The 26,697-nt window shown below is 45.3% G+C and overlaps 1 protein-coding gene across 2 annotated transcripts in view; it reads right to left on the bottom strand.

Moving 5' to 3' along the window:
* The window catches only part of LOC144723472 (papilin-like), a 58,594-nt gene that overhangs the window by 27,519 nt on the left and 4,378 nt on the right, over window positions 1-26,697 (bottom strand). For both annotated transcript variants that reach the window (XM_078602256.1, XM_078602255.1), the window contains exons 2-13: window positions 25,325-25,393; window positions 21,906-22,015; window positions 18,453-18,513; window positions 15,005-15,107; window positions 12,778-12,908; window positions 11,220-11,343; window positions 10,329-10,409; window positions 8,035-8,207; window positions 6,366-6,495; window positions 5,753-5,879; window positions 4,838-4,903; window positions 231-489 (exon numbers count right to left, since the gene is read on the bottom strand). In XM_078602256.1, coding sequence (XP_078458382.1) covers window positions 231-489; window positions 4,838-4,903; window positions 5,753-5,879; window positions 6,366-6,495; window positions 8,035-8,207; window positions 10,329-10,409; window positions 11,220-11,343; window positions 12,778-12,908; window positions 15,005-15,107; window positions 18,453-18,513; window positions 21,906-22,015; window positions 25,325-25,387 — 1,428 coding nt within the window. In that variant the 5' untranslated portion in view covers window positions 25,388-25,393. The remainder of the gene's footprint in view (window positions 1-230; window positions 490-4,837; window positions 4,904-5,752; window positions 5,880-6,365; window positions 6,496-8,034; window positions 8,208-10,328; window positions 10,410-11,219; window positions 11,344-12,777; window positions 12,909-15,004; window positions 15,108-18,452; window positions 18,514-21,905; window positions 22,016-25,324; window positions 25,394-26,697) is intronic.

Genomic DNA, 26,697 nt, shown 5'->3' on the forward strand with positions numbered 1-26,697 from the left:
GGTAAAAAAAAAAATTTGAAGCACCCTCTATAACGAGGCCTATAGTCCCCCACACAGGCTCAGAGGACAGCACCGTCTCCCAAGAATCCTAGACTGAGCAGTGATCTAGCAGGATCGTTGAGACCGTGGGCCCTGGAAGCTCAATTCCGATGGAGAGTGAACTCATGGCCCCACGGGGCGAGCGGGGCCAGGATCGCCCTGCTGTAATCTCCGTGGTGGACGTCACTCACCGGCTCCCAGGATCCAGTGATCCACTGTGGGCAGGGCTCGAGGGAGCAGCTCTGCCGAGAGGCCGGGGCAGGCCCCAGGGAGGCGAGGCACGCCGATTGGTCAGCAGGAGCAGCAGCAGCAGCAGCTGTCGAGGACGGCACCCGCCCGTCTTGGCCGCCGACGCTGCCATTCCGGCCGGAGCTCATGCAATGCACGGGCCGCGTCTGCTCACCTGCGCCGCAAGTGACGGAACAGCTGCCCCAGTCCCCGACGCGCCAGCTGATGGGCAGACGGTGCACGCTGGGTAAAATTTCATGTTCGTAGATGGAGGCCGGCCGAGGGCATGGAAACATAGCAGGCGTGACTTGTGGATTTTTGGGGCGTTCGATCAATCCATGGGTGACTGGCTAGTTTGACGGTAGGCTCCCCCCCATGACTACCCACTCCCTGAACCTTTGCAATGTTTTGACGTCTGTGTCTAACTCAATGGAAATAATTGCCTTCATTGTGAGGCTAAGTTTGGCATTTTTATACGTTGCTACGAAAAAATAGCTTCTTTTCTGCTGAGGTCAAGGATCAATCAAAGGTTTCAGGACATTAAATAATGTATTATTATTATTTAAAGTCAAATGTGTTGGTTGAAATGTAGTTTCTGTTCATTTTTGGCACAGCACAGCCAAACCTAATGAAGGTAGTATCAATACATTTATTTTCATCAATATAGTCGATAGGCGCCTCCTTTCTGCCAAACCATGCATTCGGTGCTCGCTAAGACTTGAAATGAAGCATTGATCGTTAAAAAAAAATTCTCAATAATTCCAAGAGGAAGAAGGATTTAAGAGGTTGTCTAAAATATGAAATATAAGTCGAAGAAGCTGTGCTAAAATCAGTAACCCCCCCAAAAAAAATATCCACCTAACTAATCTGTGAAGTCACACACGGGTTAAATCCACTTGGCTTCATATATATAAAAAAATACATTTCCAAATTCAATTACTTTAGGACAAGCGTTTAAGCCAGGGGTTTACAATTGGTGGCCCAGAGCCAACGTGTGAGACCCGGGGGTGCAGTACAAGTGTCTTCTGTGGATGAGTGGTGGTGGTGGGGGAGAAGGGGCGCGGCGCGATATCGAGTGGGCAGACGGGCGGCCACGCAGAATCACGTGCACAGCGCCAGTTGCCCAGCACGGTGATCATTGACGGACCGTGGGGCAGAAGTAGCTGCGTGGACGGATGATCGCACAATTGTTGAGTGGGCGTGTGTGTGCGCCAAAAGGCTTATCGACAGCCGTTTTACGTGAGAATATACATTGATTTAACGTATCTGCTGTGACCAAAATATTTCACGAAAGATGAATTTGCTGGACCTCCCTGAAATGGGTTATAATTCTCTGCATTGCGAAAAGGAAATCGTTTAGCCTCGTTTGACATGAACTGTTGAGTCATTTACAACATTGGGGCCCTAACCCTTCGGATCCGTCTTGCCAAAGCCCCCGAGTGAGCTCACTTCCTATCCCCAAGTCTCCTCCTCCACTCATTAGGCTGTCAAGCACAGAGAACCCTTGGTGTCCAGGGTCAACTCAGGGGAAAAGTGAGCCACATTCCCAAGTGCATGTGGCTGTACTCAACCGTGTATTTATCCTTGTGGCGAAAGGGGCCACTGAATCAAGGAGACCATTTGAGAGTTATAAATCAGCTGGTAGTAGAAGCCTCTGCCAGCTCGGAGGGTTATTGTTGGTCAACAAGGGACAGACTCTGTTAGATTGACTCGAAGGAATAACACGAAAAACATATTTTCCAATTGGATAGCAATAGTAGACAACACCACGTATATGTATTGCGCATTAATTACGCTGGGTGTCAGTAGCATAATCACGCGGCACGTCTGGTGCACAAGCCGTCGAGAAGGAAAATGAATTCATCTCGAGGAGTTTGTCACCGTCAGTCAGCACCCATCACCCAGTGGCAGACTCTGTGGTCTGTGACTTTGGGACACTTTCCACAAAAAGCAATCAAAAGTGATTTGGATTTGTCGACAGAGGCGATGGCATTCAGTCGTGGTGCAATGATTCATGACCCCGGTGATTCAATGCATTTTTGTGATTTAGAGCCACAATTTGATTCAGGTATTGATTTGTTTTTGTCCCATTTGTGCCACCTCATGTGTCATCTTTATAATAATTCACTCCGTTAGCCTAAGTGTACCTTACAGCATGTAATTTGCATATAATATAATGAATGATCAATATATTTATTCGTATGCACGCACTACTTTAAACATCGAATTTCGTTATTGCATTGCTGTTTCGTTACTCCTATATATCATACATTACGTAGAAATGTTAGCAATACATTAATGGCCAGTTTAAAGGGATTTATCGACATGTAGGTTAATCGATTAAAAGCTATTATTATGCCCATTATAGGCGTATCAAAGAATGCGTGTGACAATTTATCATTTACAGTCATGCAAATTATATGTTCATGTTACATTCAGGCGAATGGAGCAGAACAAAACTTAATAACTAAGACCCAAAAAAGGGGAAATACTACAGCGGTGCAGAAAACAGGACCGACATTTTTCGATGTTTGAATCAAATCGGAGATTGAAATTCTAACAACTGAAATGAACCCAGATTGTTACAATTCATTGAATGGCAGGGGTTAGATAGGGAGGGCATGGCATGCCTTCTAATTTAACCTCGCCCTACGTAGCACAATGTCATTCTGCAGGATATGTTATACACAACTGTATACTAATTGATTTACCTTAATATCAAAGTTACTTATTCACCTATCCCAAAGTCTGCCATTGCCACCTCCGACACCACTACCACCATCACATTCCTCCTAAGGTTCATGAAACATGCTTAGCATCAACACCACCAGCTGAGATAAGATGAGAGCGGGACGAGCTAAGCTGCAGCCAGTCCGGAAGGGACAAACAACAAACATCTTACACTATTGGAACCTCATTTGCCAGTAAAAAATATGATTATTGGTTTTATTACCCTTTTATCTGGCAACAAAACTGACACCTTTTTTACAAGGAGTCATGTTTGCATAGACCACAATACCTGCAGTCATAATGCAAACAAAAAACATAACTCTGATAATGTATGCACTGTCCTTGAAGTTGATGGTATAAATGCTTACCCCGAGCTCTCATACTCTGATGGTTCATTGTCTTTGAGTTGTGCGCCTTTTGGCGTCATCTGGTCCAACACCATGTGAGACTAGGCTCTAAGGAAAGCTGTCTCGGGTGTTGATCAATCAAAGGGTAAAAAACCAATTATCAATTAACAAACATCTTAGCAGGCACGCATGCGGGTTTAAACACCATCTTATAATTGCACTCTCTTAGCTGCTTGTGGCCCACAAACCCAAAAACGCCGTAAGATTGGCTTGCGGCTTGAGTGGGCTTAGCGGCTCCACTGATCGCCCCGCGAGCAGCAATCGCACCGCAGCACAAAACCCAACGGACGCGGTGGAAATTGCCCGCGGATGAATTTCCACGGCCGATGGGGCTCGGCGCTCTGCCAGGAGCCGTGACCAAGACGGGGCTGCCAGGAGCCGCCACTCATGGAGTCTCCCCCCCGTGCCCTGACATGCAGAGGCCCCCCGGAGGTGAGAGCTTCCCAATCACTCACCCCCACGCGCCAGCAGGACCTCTCTTCCCCTACCCTGCACCCACCCTCCCCACACAGGTCCCACCGCTCCTCGGACGAACTCGTCTTTCACGAGATTAGTTGTGACCGACAGAGGGTTGATGAGGGGTGGGAGCCCTCGAGTCGGGTTTGGGAATTGCAGGACTGAATGGCGGCACGCCGGTTTTGCAGTTGTGCCCTATCATCGTCTGATGTGTACAACACGTGTACACTGCAGAGACGAACTGGGGATTGTTTAATGTTATCCAGCGTTTCCAGCTGTTATGCAATTAAATTCTTCATATTGGTGTATTTGCATTTTATTGTTTAAAATATTTGTAAGTATTTTTTTTATCTCATGCAGTGTAATGGTTAAAGGTTCAGCCCTGCAATTCCTTGCTCATACCACTGCTGGCAGAAGGTGCCCCACTAGAGGGAGCTCTAGAATAGTGCCTTTAGATACTCTTCCATTTAAACTTCTGGTGGAACAGAAGTGGGTCAGGAGATGTAAGAAACATGCTCTACTGATTCAACTGCCTTGACAGGAGATCAAACCAGTGACCTCTGCATTGCAAGTCCAGCGTGTGTACAATTATACCGCGGGCAGCATCCACACAGTGTAAGCATTCTTAAAACTACACGTCGTATACATAGCTGCATGGACAGGGCATGCCGTGTCATGCATCTAAGTACACAGGAAGTACGTGCAGAGGTACGTGTATTGAATGACTTGCCAAGATTATGTGTTTCTTTCTAATCCAGATACTCGCGGATGATACGTTTTTCCAACAAGCAATTGTGCCTGGGTAAAATAGGGTGCATATGATGCCGTGGACTTATCAGTATTTTAACCTGCGGAGCTCTGGGCAAGTCGTGTACACGGCATATCCTCCAAGCTGCTTGGGAAATTTTCCACCACCATTATTAAAGCATGCGTACTTACGTGATCGGGAGTGACCTCCATGTGTGTGTGTCTGTTACCTGTAGTCCATCCACGGGGCAATGTGTGGCCTGTGCCCCTCCACAGGTCTATACTTGAATGCGAGCCTTTTAGTCGTGTGCGAGCAAGAAAAAACATTCGTCGTAAACGGATTGCAGTTGTCACAAGAGCAGAGAGCACGATGAACGACCCAGCACGGCAGTGGGTGGGTGCGATTCGGAAGAATTCGGTACAGAAGCAGTAGCAGCAGCCTTCTCTGACGGACACCCCCAACTGCAAAGTCGTACATGCCACGGGATTATTCGGTTCAGTTAGCGACGCCTACATTCATGAAGCCCCCAATGGACGAAAACATAAAAAAACATTGACGTACATTTTATTGCGGGTTCAACTCTGGTGTTGTAGTTGGCTCAGTCTATCGTCCTGCTGGGGTTCATACAATTACTCCAGCTACATTTACATTTTGTTAACTAGTCTGACTGCTGATGAGACGCAAAATGTTCAAACTGGCCCAGAATTTGTTTGCTGAAATAAATGCCGCAGGATAATGCGGGTCTGGAAAGCCAAATTTGCCGTTGGGACTAAAACATTTGGTATTGATATTGTACAAGGCTCAGAGTAGAGTTCTGCTTTTTTGTCCTTTCATGACATTTCGTGTAAAGTCAATGAACAGAAGTTGTCCTGTGTAAAAGACTGGCCCTGGCCATGGGAATGTGGCATTGTCACCACTGGGACCAGACCACCAACTAAAGATGAACAACCACCACCGTTTGCCTGCTTGAGCAAAACAAAAATACACTTCGACTTAAAAAAAAAGATGACTTTTAGTTTTTTTGTTATTGTGATATTCCGTTTCATATCAGAGCTGTGACAATGCAGGACTTCTCCCACTGCCCAGCCTCCGCCTCTCCCTGTCATGTGTCATGGACTTATTTGGGGAGTACAAGGTGGCTCACCGGATGACAGCGGGGCAGGGGTCAGTATTGCAGGAGCGGTTGCTGGCCGGCCTGATGTCCCCCGCGCAGTATGCGTCTGGCAGGACCTCATTATCCGACGAGCAGTAGACCGTCCGCGTCTGAAACCCTGGCAGCCCCAAGAGAAAGCACGCTGGGACGTTCAAAGACAAAAACGCTGTCCCCCCTTTTTAATTCGTGTCGTATGTGGGGCTGCCCATGCTGTATGTACGTATGTACATTCCGTGTTGTATGTATATATGCATGTGCGTGCATGCCGTGTTGTGTATACAGTAAAACCTTGGATTGCGAGCACAATTCGTTCCGGAAACGTGTTTGTAATCCAAAGCACTCGTATATCAAAGCACTCGTATATCAAAGCACTCGTATATCAGTTGTGATCACGTGACGCTCGGCAGACAAAGCGAATACACGTGCTGCTCGTATTGCAAGACCTCGCTCGTTTATCAAATTAATATTTATTTTAAAAATTTGCTCGTCTTGCAAAACACTCGCAGACCAAGTTACTCGCAATCCAAGGTTTTACTGTATATATGTGCGAGTACATTTCGAGTTGGTGGTGCGGCAGTGCCGTGCTGTGCGTGAGACGCGTCACCTCCGCTGCACTCCTTGCCGCAGGGGCCCCACGACCCGTGGCTCCATCCGTAACCGAGCTGGGCACGATTGCGTTTCGCGGGCATGAAATACTCGTAGTGGATGCCCTTGTTTTCCTCCTGGCTGATCAGCTGTGAGAGGATGGCACGGGTCACAGGGCTTTCCCTAGTTGATGCCACGTAACGCTGTCATTTTTCATCAGTGGGAAAAATGGTACATTCGATGAGACAAGGGGTGAGAATGGATATGGACGTTTGCACACGGTGGTGATGAAAGAGGCGTTACGTCTCAAAAATGTGACGCACGCTTTTGTACGTGAGCTAGGTTGACAAGTTTGCTGTGTGTGTGTGCGCGCGCGCGTGTGGTGGAGATCCGTGTCCTTGTGGTGGTTAGCGCGCTGCGCTATGAACCTTGCCACTTCGTTTGATTCCTGGCCATCTGAATTGGTTCTAGGCCTCCCCTAGGTCAACTCAGCCTTAAATGAGTACCTGGCGCAGTGTGTGTAAACATCAATGCTGGTGACACCACCCCCTTGTGCGGCGTGTCAGCCTTGATAGGTGCTCGCGAACAGAACCTGCCCCAATAGTCTCTTCAATGCTATATGAGGGGATCTTGGTCTTTGTCTTCGATGTACACGTGTGTTTTTGTACGTGAGGTCCAGCTGAGTGTGTTCTTGACGTCCAGCTGTGCGTATGTGCGTGTGCTAAGTCCAGCAGTGTGTTTGCTCAAATGTGTGAGGTGCAGCTGTGTTTGTGTGTGTGAAGTCCTGCTGTGTGCGAGTGTGTGCATGTGTGCATGTATGTGTGCACGATGTCTAGCTGTGTGTGCGCATGTCAGGTCCAGCCGTGTGCGTCTCTTTGGCCAGGTTGTGTGTGTCTCTGTAGGTCTGTGTGTGTGTGCGCGTGTCTGTCGAGTCCACCTGTGTGTGTCTTTGATCAGGCTGTGTGTACTTCTCTGTGCGAGTGTGTGATGGAGCAGCCTCCGCTGGGTCGACTCAGCCTAAAATGAATAGCCAATGTGCTGTGTAAACATTAGCACTGGAGAGACAAAGACGGTCAGGCGAGATGCTGCCCACCCGTCCACTGCATGTACAGTGCCAACTTTCATAGATGGTTGCTAACAGCACTTGCACCAAAAGTCTGTTGTATGTATGTTGAACTTCTTTAGCACCGTACATAGACAACTGTGAAAATTGGAGGTGCAGGGGAAGGGCAACAAACTGTACACAGAAAGCAGTTCTCAAGAAATTATTTTCAATGTCGATGATTTAAAAGTGCATTGCTCCAATGGCTTCCTAATATCGGAAGTAAGAGCGTTCCAGACGGCCGCAGAATCGCATGTGAATGCGTGCGATTGCGGTGACTGTCTTTGTCCGTCTATACAGAAGGAGATCTTTCGTCTTCGATGTCCCGGTGTGTGTTGGTATGTGTGTGGGGGCTCTGGACAGTTGGCACAGTTGGGGAGTACAGCTGGTACATCTACCAGTCATCTCAGTCAGCCAACCCATGACACCTGGGTCTGCCCCGCGACCTCCTGCCAGCGAGCCTTCGACGCTTCACGTGGCCTCAAAGTGCACCCGGCCTGGCACGTGGTGTCGTCACCGCCACTTAGCGGCGAACGGCGGCTGTGTTGGTGTCGGGCTCTGGTGAGGAGCACCACGTGCTCTGCACCTCGACGAGCAGCGGCTCGCTGGTGGGGCCGCTGGCGTGCACGCTCTGCGCCCAGCGGTGGCTGCCCTCGCTGCGGTCGTACTCCACCGTCGTGCCGGCCACGGTGAACGTCTGCGCGTAGTCGACCGTCCAGTCCCCGTTCAGGTGGTACTCGCCTCGCAGAGTGCGCACCGCTGGCACCGACACAGAGCCACTCGGTTATTCAACAACAACAACGACGACGACGTCAATAACGTCGTCGTCGTCGGCAGCGGCATCGTCCTCATCAACTTTGCGGGCGGCTGGTCGAGGAAGATATCGTCGTCGTCGTCATCGTCGTCATCGTCGTCGTGCAACGGTTTAAATAATTATGGTGCAACATTTATCAGTGTAGAAAACTAAAAAAACTAAACTCAATAAATCGTTAAGTAATTAAACGTCACTAAAAGTCACAATTATGGAAAAAATGTAATATTAGCCCGTATAAACAAATAAATAAAATGTTCATATCGAAGCATAAAAAACGTTACAGCTGTACTTTTGAACCAAGTCACTCTTGCCGATGAGACTAAGTCCTCTGGCTTCCTGAGTTGTCACCCGGCTAAATAAAATCAACTCGAAACTCGGAAATTCCTTCTGCCACAAAGGGTGACTAATCCAGGTCTTGTATGTGTCTGTTGTACGTTGAACCTCTTTCGCACCGTAAGTAGCCAACCGTGCTAATCGCAGGCACGGGGGAAGGACAACAAACGAAACACTAAAAGCAGTTCTCAAGAAATTAGTTTACAATCTAGACGATTCTTCACTATTTATTGTTTCATAATCACAACACTCTTATGTCTATTAATATTTTGTGTGCATAGCTGAGGGGTTGTATTTGTGTAATGAGGTGGCTTGAGATGGTTGTGCGCCGTGTTTTCTGCCACTGTTCACTGAGCCCAAAGCGACGTCTCTCTTGTTGATGTTTCTTATGTCGCTCCGCATGTGCTGTTCACATCATGGGATGTTTTAGTACGTACCCAGCAACCATGCAACTACGGCTTTTGGCAGTCGGTGTGCATTAGTAGTATAAAACATTCGGGACATTGGAGGCATTTGTCTGTCTAATTACTAATGTTTTTTTAAAATTACTGATATCCCAGCCTACAGAAAAGCACAACCCCATCTAGTTATGAATAACTTCTTAGCAGCACCCAACAGGACCTTCCTTAGTGTCTGAAACAATTAGCCTATCAAACATGCTCTGCCGCAAAGGGTATTGCTATGTCATATAATCTCAGAGATAATCACAAGATATCAAACCCAGGCACTAATTTACAGATTTATTAATTTATTTTAGTCTGCAGCAAGCGGTGAGCAGGTTCGAGCTGTCGCTAATAAGTTAGACAGGAGAGACGTCTCACGTCGCAAAGGCCATGCTCATGTTACACGCAGTCTGCCTTGAGGCTTTATCTGAGCAGCCCCCGCTCAATGGTTCTCACGTGGACATGTGGCAACAACAAAAAAAACACCGGCACAACCACCCACCTCGGGACGTAATGGGTTCAAACACCCATGAGTGGCATTCGCAATGACGGGGACAGACCTGCTCTCCACCTGACGACGGCTGCTTGCGTTGTCGCCGAAACGTCGTGAGAATTATTTTATGATGTTTTATTTGTATTATTTTATTATTTCCCTTCTACGTGACTTTACCGAAAGAACCAAGAAGAAAAATGACGGGTTTTTTTATATGAACGCCAATTGATGTTCACTTTGCATGCGCTATCTAATGATGGAAACGAAGGCTAATTTCCATTGCATATTTCTACGCTCCCCATCCTCACCAACCCGCACTGACCAACTTAGCGAAGTAAGATCAAATAACGATGCACGGCCCACGTGATGTTGGTGGCAGTCCCTGATGCAGCAGTGGATTGACAAAGAGGGCTTTACGTGGACGTATGGGGTTTTGGCGGTGCAGGTTGGTGCAGGACTGCGAACCAGACACCTGATTTCGATTCCAGGCCATGGACAACATCAGTGCCTAGTAAAGTTTTAAACAGCACTGGGCCTTTCTCCCCTCCCCTTTACAAACCTGGACTGACCAGTCAGGTTATATCTGATAAAACACCCAAAATAGGTTGTACATGTACATCAGTGAATACGAACGACACGCAAATTGATGTTTTTGTGAGTCTACAAATGTCATCAATACGTATGTTGAACTTCTTTGCACACTACATAGCCGACCGTGCCAATCAATTCCGTATGAACACAGTTGCCATGATAGATGTATTCTCATGTTGCGATCAGTGCACCAGAGGAAAAGTTACCGAGGAAATTCCTGCTCGGAATCATCTCTTTTATGAGGATGCTTGTGGCTCCCGCTGGGACGAGCACCACGTGGCTGTAGCCTGTAAGCACACAATCGCAGCGGACATATTTGTACCTTCACGCGGACCCTAACTGACAAGATCAATCGGGCATTTGTGCAGCGTTCAGTTTGTTACACACTGCCAGTGTAATGTCAGAGCTGCGATCTCATCGGTGGTGTAACATGGGCCCCTGCTTTAAGGAATGAGATGGGCCCCCTCTCCTGTCTGTTTGCCCTCCCCCCCTCCTTCCCCTCTTCGTAGCCTGTTGCCTGGGCCCTTCCGGCTCATGGGAACTGATGCAGCTGCACTGGTGCCTGCACACTCGATCGGCACGCCACTGATTCTCACCCAGCCAGGGGACCAGCGGATTGCAGCCATTGCCTAAAAGCAACATTGTTGGAACACTGTGATGCATATTGGAAGGAATAAAACCGATGCAAAATAATTAATAAACGGTGCAAATGAACCGCGCCCAGCAACGGGCCCGTTACTTCAATCGTGACACATATTCTTGGTTCTTTCGGTAAAGTCACGTAGAAGGGAAATAATAAAATAATAAAACTAAAACCTAATAAGATTACATTTTCACGACGTTTCGTCCTTAGGACGCTGTCTTTCCGACAGCCCTGTTCTTCACCTGAGGACGCCTGCTTGCGTTGTGGCCGAAACGTCGTGAGAATTTTATCTTATTATGTTTTACTTTTATTATTTTATTATTTCCCTTCTACGTGACTTTACCGAAAGAACCAAGAATATGAATCCATGCAGTCAAGAAAGCTTTCAATCGAATTATAAGTGACACAGTTTTCCCCGGTACAGCTTTCCGCATGGGAATGACCCAGCGCACACCGAGAGGCAGCTGGGACTTTGTGAACACGCCCGAGACCGGGTAGCAGGTCCTGCCGTCGCCTCCACACACGCGGCACTTGTCCTCTGCACGGTCCGACTCCAGCTCCCCGTCGCAGCCGACTCGCTGCACACGCAGAAGGATTTGTTATTCGCTTCTTTGTGGTTTATATCGCCGTGGAATGTGTGATGTCATGTTTTTTACTCTATAACCCTGCAGACCACCCGATAGAGCCAATCAAATCAAGTTGTCACGTCATCGGCAAATATGCCAATCGGTTTGGTTTATCGGCAAGACCTAAATGCTGAAGAGCGATCGGAGTTTTGACAAATGTTTGTATATGAAACGAGCCAAGCGGGAGCGGCTGATTGAAGCGGCAGCGCCCGGTGGTTTCACGTTCGTTTTCATTCCGTTGTCTACCAGGCCCTGACGCTTTAGGGACCTGCACACACGAGATCTCCGCTGTGGGCAGCACGGGGCAGAGCCCGTTTGACCACGAGCTTCGTCGGCTTATTTTTACAGCCGCCAGCCCCACGATGCGTTACCACCGTTCCACGCCTGCGCGTGTGCAGCAAACAATTCGCGGACAACTCAAATGATCAAAACCCCCCCTCCCCCTCCATGCCCCCTCCCCTCCACCCCCACCCCTGAGGCTCCTCTTAATGCATTGTGGATCTACAGTAATGCACGGTTATCATCAACTTCAAGGTCACACAACGTGACATTAGGTAAAGAAAAAGAAGACAATATAGTGGAACCGGTATTTTAAGAATATATTATTTATCTCACAAAAATGAAAGATGAAACTGATAGCGCACCCTGCAGTCAAGGGCATCAGGTAACGTCTTTGCTGTGTCTAGACTGAGCTAATCATAATTTGAAAGGCGCTTTATAAAACTGAGTTCATTATTATGCTCATATCATTATGGCTGCAACTTCATGGCAAATGCACCTTGCATCTCGCGCACTTAAAACATGACTGAGATTTTTAGATGAGTGGGAAATGGGATGTGGGAAAGGAACTGAGGTACTTTGGACGTTTGGCATTTTAAAATATTCATGCGGTATTTAGTTCGCAACGGTTTCTGAATTCATATTTGAAGCTGCAGCGTTCAGTTTCCTGACTTGCTGCCTGAATTAGCTGTCGCGTTCTTGCTGTGTGGCGCACCGAGGTCTTGATGCTGTTGTGTTTGTTTCGTGATCAGCCTGTACCATTCCACTACTGGCAAAAGCCCCCCCTCCTGCCCTCCCTGTTCTACCATACCTTCCTTTCCTTCCTTCCTTTCCTTAAGCGTTCTTATTCAGAAGTGGCCTCCGAGCTCTTTGAATTAATCCCGTAATCTCTTCCACTGTATTCCTCTCTAACGTTAATACAGTCAAATCACCGCATTTTCGATGTATCTAATAACTTTCGTACTATCTGGTCAAACGCCAACAGAACCCTGCCTTCCATGCAACGAGTGAATCGGGCTTTGGGAGTGCAACACGAGGTTAATGGCTCGGGCCTGGCTTTGGGAGTGCAACACGAGGTGTGTGGCTCAGGCCTGGCTTTGCTCTCACCATGCAGATGCCCTCGACGCACTTGTCTGACTTTCCCAGCTCGCACGGCGTGCCGTCGATCACCGCCGATGCGTGACGGAAGTAGAAATTCTCCCCCTTGGGCATGCAGTTCAGCTCACAGCGGTTGGTCCCTGCGGGAGGAACGGACACAAATGGACGTGAGTGGCATTGAGCCATCGATCACCTGGGCTCGCCGGTTTGTTTTTCGTTAAAAGTTCTTATATGGAGCTGGCCAGGTGGCTCAGGGAGTCACAGCGCCGCTGAGATTCAGGGTTTGAGTCCAGGTTATTAAGTGTGGGGAGTCGTTCGTCGCAGCCTCAATCACCGATGACTACAAATGAAGTAATAACATTCAGTTTGGTTTTTCACTCTATTTAGCAAAATTCAAAATCTGTTACAATAAAACATCAGTTTTACTGTGATGTGATGAACATTTTCTGTTGCAGGATATAGAAGGAAGTGCATTACTTCTGAGTGCGGATAAAAAAAAACATGAACGAATCTCAAAATTTGTTTTATGATATCTGCATCTGCGGGTTGTTGTGTGACACATGGGGCTTGCTCTGCTCCACGAGAGTTCCACATGGGCACTGCATCTCATGACATGATGCAGAGTGCTGAATTGGAATAACATAGAAAATACACAAACAATTTGAATGTCATGGTCTGGATGGAGAATGTTTGGGACTACACATTCATGTGAATCCTCAATGGTGCGTACTGTCTGCTGTAGGTGTAGTGGGCAGTGGGCCACTCATCAGATTGGCAGGAATGGCTCAGAAGAGGTGTCAGGCAGGTGTTTGTATTTTTCCATCTCGGTGCCTCTAAGCTGTGGTCAATTACTTGAGGTCAGAATCAGTATTTATACTGGAGGAATCCGATGAGCTATAATGCTCGTTTTCACAGATGTCCAGTCGATAGGTTCAGCGATAGAAAAACACTTATTACTAATAATAATATAGTTCCTGTGAGCATGTGGAAATTACTTAAGCTCATAGTTTTTATACAAATCTAATGATTGGCACAACTGGTGGTGGAAGAGCTGGGGCTTTTGCATTATGTAACAATGAGCCACGTTTGTTCGAGAACAGTAGATTGAACAAGGCATTGCCAACAGCTGAATAGCGCTCAACTCAGAATTGTTTGATTGGAGAGCCAATGTTCCTCGATTTGGGTTGATCTTTAGCTCCTTGTGCCATTTAAACACAAATATGTTGGCGTTCGGCAACCCGTGCCACTGTTGTGATTGCATGAATTAATTAGCATACTTGGGGTTTTGTTTGAAAGGGCAATGCTAAAGTAGTTTACATTTTCAATGTATCGTATGTAATATCGTATAAAACTTATGCAACCTCTAGTTACGTCTTCTTGTGTACTATAATAATCATTTACAGTCCTTTGCCAATCTACAACTTGATGATGTCCTCCCCACGCCGTGTCAGACATGGATTGGCTCAACGGCACAGAAATTATCATTAATGTGCTATGAATCTGGTGACCAGAGTTCAATTCCAGGTCACGGCTAACATCAATCCCTATGCCTAACGCAGCAACAGGTCATCATCCTGTGTGGCATTGACACAAGGCTGTAACTTTTTTTAATGTGGCATGCCATGGTTCTATGCGACACCTGCAGCCACTTATAGCTGATACATTTACCATATATATCACACGCATACGGCCAAGCAATATGTCGGGTGGTAATGGCTCGTCGTGAGGTTATATCCACGGATGTGGTAGAAGGGGCAGTGTCAAAGTGGAGTGGCAGATGGCAGCAGCCTTCACGCGGCCCATTCTGCAAAGTGATAAATTACCACGAATGCTATCAACGCGACGACCGATCATCGACCTTCCGGTCTGCAGAGCAACAACACCACATGTGTATAAAATAATATCTTTAAACGAAACATAATCGTGATAAATTTTGATTTAAAGCTTTCGTGACTGCAGGAATTCATATTCTTGGTTCTTTCGGTAAAGTCACGTAGAAGGGAAATAATATAAATATATAACAATACAAATTTTCACGACGTTTCGACGCAACACAAGCAATCATAATCAGGTGTGGATTTCCCTTTTACGTGACTTTACCGAAAGAACCAAGAATATAATCGTGATAATCGAATCGCTTGCAGGGGGTTGGGGTGGGGCTGAACTACATTCATCTGCCTCTCTTGCTGTGTACGTAGCGTTTGTGTGCGCGGGTGTGGGTAAGTGGGAGACCAACCTCCGTGGTAGGGCACCCACTTGTACGTTCGCCCTTCGAATGGAACCTCGTCAAACTCGGAGCACTGCACGGTGCGGAACGGACGGGAGCCCTCGGGGCATGCCTGCGGGACACAGAGAGACGTTCACGGCTGCTCTTTCACCACCCAACGTGGCATCATGAACACCATCCCATTCCCCTTCCCCTCTCGCCATCAACCACCGCTTGTTTGGAGGTCACTCCTCTACTGTCTGGAACTTCCTCCCCAAAGTCATCTGCGCTGTCGACTTCCTGCTCCTCTTCAGGTCTAGCCTCAAGACCTTTCTCTCTCCCTCTGGTTATGACTTCTGAATTGTATTCCCCCCCCCCCCAATTGCATCCATATTGTGCTGTCGGCATCGAGAAATGTGACGAAGTTATCCATTCGGACTTCTTGCAAAGCAGTGCAACCACCCTCTCTTCTCTTAAAACAGAAACATAAGCAGCTGATAATTACGTGCCTTTTCCTCAGTGATACAAACATCACCCCGTTTTGTTCATTGTTTTGAAATGCAATTGCATCTACGTGTCATAAAAATTCAAATTTTATTCTGCTTTAAAGGAAGCGTATTCGTGCACAATGGGCCAAAGCACAACATGTAACGTGCAAACATTGTATGTGGGGGGGGGGGGGGGGGGATAACATGGTAATGAGAGGGGCAGGTGCACGTGCAGGGAACACGGAGGGACACTTCAGAGAGAAGAGGCACAATGAGTGGGCCTTTTCAAGAGATCCTCTGGACGGCACAGGCTGGATCATAGTTCGTTGTTCCTGGCTGTCCCTGTGATGTTCTATTGTTCCCCTTACACCCGCATTCATTATTCAACGGCACTTCAGCAGTCGCACGGCAGGTCCGGGATGTGCTTAAATTCTCATTTTCAACAACTGGGCGAGTGTGATGAGAAACTGAAAGATGCATGCTTCCTCGTCTCGTGCTCTCCCCTTGCGGGATCGATCGTCGACACGAGAGGTTCACGCAAGCCACACGTACGCCGCTGCGTAAATTACCCACAGTGAGTGTTTAATAAATGCACGCGGGTGCGCTGCATCTGCGGTTGATTGACGCGCGGCCAAATCACCCCCCGAATGTGCCCGACTTCATTGGATCTCAGAAGCTGAGCCGGTTTTGAGCCTGGCGAGTAGTACTTTGGTGGGTGGCAACCGGGGCTTGTGGTTGTTGTAGACATGGGGTTGCGAGGTAGCCAGCAGATGGCAGCGTTGAGTGTTACTCCTCATGGGCGTGAGATTTCCCTGCTTCCTCGGGTGGGCACGGTGACAAGATGTTAACTACCTCGCCTGGTACACAGGAGAACGTGGGTTCGATTCCCACCCTGACGCTTGCTGTATATTTGGAGTTTGCGTGTTGTCCCCGTGGTCATCTGGTTTACCTCTCCACATTTAGAAACATGCGTTTAGAGTATTTGGCTGATATAAATTTCCACGTGATAAGCCACTTCGTTGAGCTATCATTTGTGGCCACGTGGCTTCTGAAAAAGAGCTGTGTCGCTCAGTGCACCTTACCTGGTAAAATAAAAATATTTTCGTTTACATAGTTTGTCTCTCACAATGTAATTGCCCAAACATCCCAAAGCAGCACCCTCCTGAGACTGGGTCAATAATTAGCATTATTATTACTACGTGAATAATTGATTGCTAGGATTTCCTGGATCAATGGCGTTACCATTATAACTATTAATTGGCACTATATTGTTTGTGTTGGCAGCCATTGCACTGCACCATTCCCGCTGCAAAGATTTAGCTGCTGCGATATTTTTGTTCAAAATCATCCTGTCCTCTACACACACGATGCAAACGTTTTCTTTGGAGGCGCTACTGCCTGCATGAAGACACACCGACTGCTTGGGCCTGACGTGTGAGACGATGAGCTGCTTTGTATTTAATCCACGCGATATTTTAATCCGCCAGAAACTCTGTCGATAAGCATTGGTCAAACTTGAATAACTCTTCGAAAGGGAGAGTGGTGCACGCAGCGTACAACTGCACGCGCACTGTATTTCAGTTATAGCCTCAGGTAAAACAGGTTGGGCAGTCGACAAACTGAACCATATGCTTTCGGTATGTTTCAGTAATTATAAAATTCTCCATTGACATTGGAATTCACTGCAGCACGTAAATGTGACCACCTTAACTCGGTTGCTGCACAGATAAACATGTGAGTGGCAATGGAAATTGAGTACGAATGCCAAGCCACAAAATATGTGTTTCGCGAGTATAATTCGCATGTGGTAAGAACACACTGTGTAATACTAAGCTTCTAACAATATTTTTTTTGTTCAACATTTAGAGGCGCTGACCTTCTATCAAACAACGTCACGTTACCACCTTGAACGAAGCGTCGTGCTCATATTGTTGCATGCTTTATTACAATCTGAAACTGTAGCTCAGCAGAGGATGGACCGATGGCGCAGTGGGTTTCGCACTGTGGCTATGAGTCCGATGACCTGAGTTTCGATTCCCGGCTACAACTAACGTCAGGGTCGACGAATGATATCTGAACCGGTACGCAGCACAAAACTGGCCAACATGGTGAAGTACGGTCAAACAACTCCAGTGACCAGCATGCTGTCGAGGGCCCTTGATCCAGGAGCGGATTAACAAAGGTCTGTAAATGGTTATTATTAGCTTATTTATTGTATCTGATCCTTGCCAGGTTGCACAATGATAGACCGCACATCTGAAGATAATAAGGTTTCGAGTTCAAATCCAGATCAGGCGTCGACTCTGCTCTGCTTTCCCTCTGGGGTCGATAAAATGAGTACCACTTCGTGGGAAAGTCGATCGTGGCTGTCCAGTGCAAAGACTTACCCCCGGCGTAGGAATGTGGAATTTCCCAAAATGTTACGATCACGTGTTACTTGTTACGAATCTGCAAGCACTATCTTTGCAGCTATAGTTGGGTTTAAACAAAAACGTAATAGCAAACGTTTAAAGGAAAGTTTAAACGTAACACCATTGGAACCTCATTTGCCAGTAAAAAATATGATAATTGTTTTTTTACCCTTTTATCTGGCAACAAAACTGACACCTTTTTACAAGGAGTCATGTTTGCATAGACCACAATACCTGCAGTCGGAATGCAAACAAAAAACATAACTCTGGTGGTGCGCCTTTTGGCGTCATCTGGTCCAACACCATGTGAGACTAGGCTCTAAGGAAAGCTGTCTTGGGTGTGGACCAATCAACTTCAAGGACAGTGCATACATTATCAGAGTTGTGTTTTTTGTTTGCATTATGACTGCAGGTATTGTGGTCTATGCAAACATGACTCCTTGTAAAAAAAGGTGTCAGTTTTGTTGCCAGATAAAAGGGTAAAAAAACAATTATTTAAACGTAACGTTATGTCCATTGATCGGATGCGAGCAGGTCACGTGTCACACTCCCCTTGTCGTTGCAATAACTAAACCTCACCTGCACGTTGCAGGTCCTGTACATTCTTGTCGATCCGAAGCATTCGGGCTGCCCGTCATCCCTGAGGGAAGCGAGATCAGTGGGTGTGCGGGCGTGGGGAGAAGGTTTGGAGGGGGTTGAGGTGGGGATGAGAACAAGGGCAGCGTGGGAGAGAGTCGGGGGAGTGTTGTGAGATTCACACACAAACAGAGAGGCGCCGTGAGACTCTGTCAAACATTGACAGCTTCCATTTTTGTGGGCTGCTCGTGTCTCATAAATCTACATCGCAGCAAGGATAATCGATCAATGTCGTCTGGTTATGAGTTATGCTTTACGTCTTAAGATTTCTGCTTCAAATAATACGTAATTAGATTAAAGAAACATTCTATAGAGTTTGGTGTTAAATTAACTGCTCAAGAGCTGGTCGAATCTAAAGTAAGGCCTCAACACTCGAATAGTACTCTTCAAATACGATCTGAAGTTAAAGATAACATATATTTTATATTGACCGGACATTTAATCAACTTTAAAAGGCCGCGTGATCACAAACGAAGGAGGTGTTTGGTAGCCTGCAAGATTCCACCGTGAATTACGGCTCCAGGTTCCACCGCTGTGCATCTCAGGCTACAGCATTTCACGACGATTTACACCTCAGTGAGCCAAGCAAAAGGTCATTGCAAAAGCATTCAATTACATCTTTCTTGCTTTTTTGGCGTCCTTCTAACACAAACAAACAAACAAAATTGCACAAACAACAAACAACTGCTGACCAGAATTTCCCTTGTGTGGTATGTGCCTGCAGGTTTCTATGTCCAAAGCACCGTTGCTATTTCCTTGCAAACAGTTCCAAAGCTAACCATTGCCCTGGTGTCCTTTGCCATCAAGCTCCACGTGTACGCCCATGCACTTAGCAGAGCCGTCAGAATATTATGTTGGAAAAATAAAAGGCAGAGGATGGTGCTGCTGCAGCAGGAGTTTAATTATACTTTAAGTGGGACGCTGGCAGGAGCGACTAAGTGAGTAGTCATTTCTGGCTTGTCCCTACAAACCCACAGGACCATTTCTCACTCAACCTTTTGTTTGTTTCCTCATCTTAAAAAAATGCAATTCACGTTCCATATGGTATCAGTCACAAATCCATTCATTTACAAAGTCTGAGTTGGAGGCAATGCCTTTTTACAATCAATAGATTGTATTTGTTATTTGCATTTTTTTAAATTTGTATATATATATATATTTTTAAATCACGTTTTATACTTAGGCAAGACGATGATTCATGTTTGAGTGTTTAAAAACTGGGCTTTTGTTGAGTCGGAAATTGTTGTAAGGGTCTGGCAGTGAACGTAGGTGAGTGGTGCTTACATATTCACACTGGAGGTTATTTCTGCAGAGAAACACATTCTGGTAACAAGGCCCTTAGCCCCTGGCAGGTGCAGTGCTGGCGGGCACAAACACGAATTCTCCTAGCCCCAGATTGCGCATTTGCAAGTCAAAGCAACACTTTTATATGCATTGCATGTGGCTGATCCGGGATTAATTTGAGCTGATAAAAAAGACATAAGCAAAATGTTTAAGGATGCATGAATCATATACTCAATGCACAACACCCCTTTTCCAATCTACTGCTGGATGAGTGCCTCCCCAATCTTCACCGTGCTCGTAAATGCAGGTTAGTAAAGGCAGGGAGCATAGATGAAGTGGACTGACACAAGATTAATCAGTTCTGTTTCTCACTAAATTATATGACATTTTTATTTTGGAAATAATTTCTCAGCATTAATAATTGCTCTCCATCGACCATTTAATTCATTTCTAAAGTTATTTTATTTATCTTGCACTGGGTAAATGTTTCTTTAGGCATTTGACCTTTGCCCCACCATGGGGTCAGATGTCAGGTTTCTTATAGTCTCTCCAGCGCATTACATTGCCCTGATACAAGTTAAAGTGACTGATCGGCTGCTTGATGCTACTAACAGTTGTTTGTGCAAAGCTGTCTGGTCAAATAGGGCACATCCCAGATTTAAATAAGATTGGCTAGGCGGCTCAGGAGGACGATGTGCACGCATCGCACCACTGACACGCTACATCTGTGGTGCACGTTTTCCAGCCCAAGGGAACGCGGCGCAGAAACAAAACGCCTTGTGTGTCCCTTTGTTTGAAAAGGTCCTCTCATGTAATCAGCATTTGATGGCATCAGTCCAGTGACCTACAAAGGCATTTAGAGACAAATGTTACAGACATTGGCGTCCAGTGAAAAAAAATGCATTGGTGAAATGTGACGTCCTTAAGCCTCACTGCAAATCATGGCCTTCGCTATAAAAAGGGAGTCTGCTGCTGTGACTGTGGGCTATGAGAAGGAATGCCACCTGGTTCCCCTCCACATCTGTGCTATTAAGACATTTCTGAAAAGGAAAATATAATTAATGACCCAAATGATGATGGCTCTAACTAAATTATCATTGTTAGCATCAATAACCATCACAAAAACGCGTGTGTGTGTGTATATTGGTCTTCTTTTGCACCCTACGTAGTCAACGATGCTAATCGGGGGTGCGGGAAAACAGTGGTTCTGGTCACAGATAATCTCGAGTGTCTACAAGTTCACCAAGCACTGAGTGTTGCCCATCTCCATTGCCGGTACTGATCCAGTTGTGGCAACTCCACGTTCCTAAAGCAGGAACGAGGACCTCCACAGAACAATAACAGTCAACGACTGATGACAGTGGCTCAGATGTAATGCTAAATATTACAACAGCATTAATGCTCATCATTTGCTTTGATTTATTTTATTTAACTCCAGAAACGGCATTAGCAAATGTATTAATAGTCCGCAGCAAATTAAGGCGGCTGGGTGGCTCAGGCAACAGAGCACTGAGGTGCCGCAACTGTGATCTCATGTTTAAATGCAGAATAAGATCCGGCAATTGGTGAAAGCATTCCTTGGAAGGATGGCGATATAATGTTTATAGTTTAAAAAAAAAATCAATCTTTTAAATGTATTTAGTAAATTCTTTTCCAAAAAAAGGAGAGCGTAACAAGGTTGCAACTGGCAGGCCACGTACGTATGTTGAACCTCTTTTGCACCGTACGTAGCCAACCGTGTTAATCGGAGCACGCGGTCGCCTGACGCGCCCAAGGGTGGCGCGGGATCCCCAGCTGCGCGAGTCGAACGCGTGGCTGTTGCAGCGGTGACCTTGTACTCTCTCGATTTTGGACACCATCTAAACATCTCAAATTGCCCGGCATCACCAAATCCACGAGTCGTAGCGTGCGCTCTGTTCGTGGTGACCTTGCGCTCTCACTGCGTCCATCTTCGAGAAGTTGTATTCTATGCGGCCGTGTTGGATTTGAAACCGGTAAAGGGCCTGCAGGTGCTTTAAGCCCTGCTGCTCACCAGAGCCACCCAGTGCCAATGACTCCGTCCAGAACATGTGCACGGTGTCCCTTTAAATGTCAAATGAGCACGTGGCTCACCTCAGGTAGAGACAGGGCCTCTCGCGGTGGGTGATGCCTCCCCCACAGCTGCGGCTGCAGGCCGCCCAGTCTCCCCACGGTCCCCACTCGTCGGCCTGACGCTTCGACACCTCAAACGCAAACACCCGCACGGACGCGTGTGCGTACACACACACACACAAAGCACGTGCACACGTGGACCCACGAACCCACGCGCTCAAACACCCCGCACGCCAGTTGAACACGTAGGCTTTCGCGATCAATATAATTCATAATACAGGTTTTTTTTTTGGGTTAGTTCGCGTAAATATAAATGTATCATTAAACCCGCCAACAACCCGTCACAGCCAATTATTAAGGTGCGTCACGTAAACAAAACATGCCAATTCGATACAAGTTCAGCACACCGGTATGATGGAGAGTACAACCCACGACGTTTACAATTCGAGTTCAACGTTTCACCGGTAATTACAACCAGCCTCATCAGGCGGCAGCCAGAGTTGTGGATCAATCCTCCTGTTTTGTGTTCACACGTTCACTCACAAAAGCAATTTCAATGCAAACTCTGCAATGCACCACGTAGCACCCCTCCAACAGGTATTGCCAAACAACAATATACTATTCTTAGGTTTTTTCGGTAAAGTCACGTAAAAAATAAAAAATTATAAAATTAAAATAAAAATCACGACGTTTCAGAGGCAACACAAGCTTCCGCCTTCAGGTGGAACAGTCACAGCACGATAGCTGTATCACTTGATACAGCTATCAGCTATCAAGTGATACAGCTATCGTGCTGTGACGTCGTGATTTTTATTTTTATTTTTTTACCTATGTGACTTTACCGAAAAAACCTAAGAATATGAATCCTTGCAGTCACGAAAGCTTCAAATATAGAAACAATATACTAATCCCATTAAATCAAGTATTTGTGTTGTAATGGGAGAGGTTGTGGTTTATTATGGGGTTAATATTGAGATTGCACGTTCATAGTGTTGAATTAAATTGCCGCAAACTCGAGTTGAATTTAATTGCTGCAAAGATCGTGCCGTGCTCTTGTGCACAGTTTCGCTTGGGGAGAATGCAGAGCGTCAGGATCTTGGTGCCTGGCGCCGTGACTCATCCGTGATGGCCGTGGTGACACCGTCAAGTGGGAGTGGTGAGAAAACGCAATCCGCACGCGTTTTACACCACCGTTCCCACCCACACAAAACAATGAACTCACTGTTTACTGTTTTAGTTGCATAATGTTGCTTATAACCACTGTCAACATCATCATCAGCTATGGTCAATCCACTGCTGGATGAAAGCCTTCCCCAAGCCACTACCAGATCTCATATTTCTGTGATGTCATAATCCTACAGTACGGTATTATAGTTCCAATAAATTTGGGAATTTTATATTAATACAGTCCTTTGTGCTTGAAATGTTTTTCTTGAAATAAATTCTCCATTGCATTATTGCATGATGTGATGGCAGAAAAGTACAATCATTTGGTGGACTAAGCTATGATCGACATGCAATAGTTCTTAGTGTTGTGTGATCATCAGAAGCCAATCGCTTATCGAAGTGGACATGGACCGCTAGCGCATAAAATAGTTGCTGCTCGTGTTAAACTCGGCATTTCGTCAATATTCATTGTCCATCAGAAACAAATAAAACACAAGTGGAATTAGCAAGGCGAACCGGCCCAGACTTGACAAAGCTATTTATGAGCGTGAAGCTCGTAAATTCATCGACAGAAAATGGAATGCCACAGCTATTTGGCTGCATTCTTCCCAACACAGAGTAATATGTGGTGGTGTTGTGACCACAAAACAAAGCCAAATAAACCACTCTTGGTGGGTTGTTTGTAAATTCACATTACCGTACTGCATGCCATTGTGAAATATAATGCACTCATTTTGCTGGATCGACTGAAGCAATGTTCCTTCATTTGTAGGACTTTGTAGTGTGGGCTTTTAAAAAGAATCCAATCACACAGTGCCAAGGGCAGTCATTACAGCAAAACAGAGAACCAAAACAGGAATCCTGTTTCCGTACTTTATTATATTTATTTGATAAGCCATATTTATTTTACAAAAAATTACAACAGTTGTCATTCAACACTTTGTGAATGCACTGTCTTACGAATGCCTCCTCACGCAATGTCTCGCACATGGGAACCATTTCACCATCCTTCACCACGCTGATCGGCGCGGGTTAATGATGGAGCAGACTCAGGAGCAGTTCAGATAGCACTTTACTGTTCTACAACTGTGCATATACAAACACACACATTTGTATGAACATAGCAAAGCTTTTCATATTTTGTAATGTTTAATTTAAGTCTATCTTTAGGTGCTGGTATGAACACAAAAAATACTATATAATGGTATTCTATTGCATTTAATACACATATAATACACTGCACAATATATTCTAGTTATTGCATATGCATGATATACATCAATGTATTTTTACTGTAGTTAATATACAATTGATATATTTATTTTGCCGGTGTGTCATCTGTTCTCTTTGTTCTTACCAATATGCATACTGCCGAATATCTCCCCACTTTCACCACTGGTCACAAGCAGAGGCCACGTGGGGACGGGTTCTCAACATTACTCTGTAATTGACTTCTTCCACAGCTCACAATTCATTTCGATTAGAGGCGATGTGCAGTAGCTAAGCACTCCTCTATTAGACTCTTAGTTCTTTCGGTAAAGTCACGTAGGTAAAAAATGAAATTAAAATTAATAAAAATAATTTTATTTTATTTTTATTAGTTTAAAAAATGAAATAAAAATTAATAAAAATAATTTTATTTTATTTTTATTAATTTTAATTTCATTTTTTTTTAATTAATAAAAATAAATGTTATTTTATTTTTATTAATTTTTATTTAATTTTTTACCTACGTGACTTTACCGAAAGAACTAAGAGTATGAATCCTTGCAGTCACGAAAGCTTCAAATCTAGAATCACTCCTCTATTGTTGCACGCCTAAAGCAAAACTTTAGCAAATGGGCCCAACTGAAATCCTCTCTCACTGGAATGTCTGCCATGAAAAGATGAGCTGATGCTTTAGGGGATATCTCAACCACACGTCTACGACCGCTCTTGATGAATAATCTACAGTCAACTGCGAGTAGGTTCCGTTGTGTGAAAATGATTGCGTTCATGGGAATAAAAAAAACATCTTTAAGCATTTTAATTCAAGACAGACAGCCGTTTGAAAATCTGCGCGTATCACATAGCCTGGCTAAGTCCGCACGTGACTTTATGTATTAGCTTTAGTCCTGATAAGCGGGTATCTGGCAGGTGCAGTGTGTTTGAGCAGATTGAAGGACAGATTTAGCTTGCAAGTCTATATACACTGTCTAAGCACAAACCCATTCACTTTCCTTGTCAAATGTTTGCCGATGATTACCCCCACAGGGAGACAGTGGAGAACTTACGGGAGTGGAGAGTGTGCCCTGGGGGTGTGGGACCAGCAACAAGAAGGCGACAACCCACCACATGGTATCCTGCATGCAGTGACACATTTAGACACACGTATATAGAACATCATGTGCGTGTGTTGTTCACATCGTTCACAGCCCATTGTCAAAGCCACTGGTAACTTAATTGTCATTGTGCTCTGATCAGTCCAACAATAATCTGCGCCGAGTTGACTTATGCGGCTGAAAGTTTCCTCTTTAACATTGATTTGTGATTGCGTCATATGTTCCGTTTCCCACGCAACACAGTTGTTGTTGCTCATTTATATTTGCTTCATTGATGTTCTTCATTTTAATTGTTTTGCTTTTGTCATTTTGGTGACCCATGTTTTTTTTTCAGTTTCATTTATTAGGTATAGCCCTGTGAGCCATTCACTCGCAGATGACACCATCCGGATCCCATGAGTTCTCACCCAGTTAAATAAAAACTGGGTGGTTAACATAAGTTGCTTGAACATACTTCACCACGATGGTCAGTGCGAATTGGTAAAGGTGAGGAGGATGCCCCAGGACCAGATCAGATATAACTCGCTACGAATGCCCACTGCCGCTGGGAATTAAACTTGTGTTGTGGATGTACTGTATGTTAATTAGAAGGGGTATAACGATTCGAACCTCTCATTATGCAATTAATTGTTGTGATTCAGGGTCACCATGAAAATAAAATCGAACAAAAACCAATTGTGGTTCTTGTAGCTCCAGGGATTCAACGAGTCCATAATATAAAATAGCAACGAATTGAAGATGTTCTGATATTTAAGGACATTTTGGATATTTTTCGTATTTTTGTGTTTACCGGATCGTTTAGATAATGTACGAATGTTTCATATCTGTGTGGTAAAAACAAGTGTTGCCACCCAGCAGTCCATAACACTTTTACGAATAGGAACGCAGAAGTCGACAAGATTAGCGATGTCATTCAGTGTTTAGATCGATTCAAAACGAAAATTAATTAATAAATAGTTTGTTTCTTAAAATCAATGTAAACCTTGGTGCATATATCATGAGCATAACAGACTATCTATTGATTGATGAGCCCATTCTTTGTTACATCCCAAATTAAACGTTGTATAAATTAAATTCAAATTATAGTTTCATACACTTATGCATCAAATTGTACGTGCAAAAATACATACTTACAATTTATGCACATTATATTCATGCGATGTGCTGTTAAAGTGTATGCAAATGTAGTGATCAAAGCTCGATGAGAGCAACGGAATGAAATGAGAATATGGTGAAATTAAGACAAAAAAATTATCACTAGAGACCCCTTGATTGTGATTTGTAACATGCACAATGTTCAAAGCTGCCACATCCCTGTGCTCAGC

Source organism: Lampetra planeri, chromosome 18, assembly GCF_965212315.1.
Source record: "Lampetra planeri chromosome 18, kcLamPlan1.2.h2, whole genome shotgun sequence".
Lineage (NCBI taxonomy): Eukaryota > Metazoa > Chordata > Hyperoartia > Petromyzontiformes > Petromyzontidae > Lampetra > Lampetra planeri.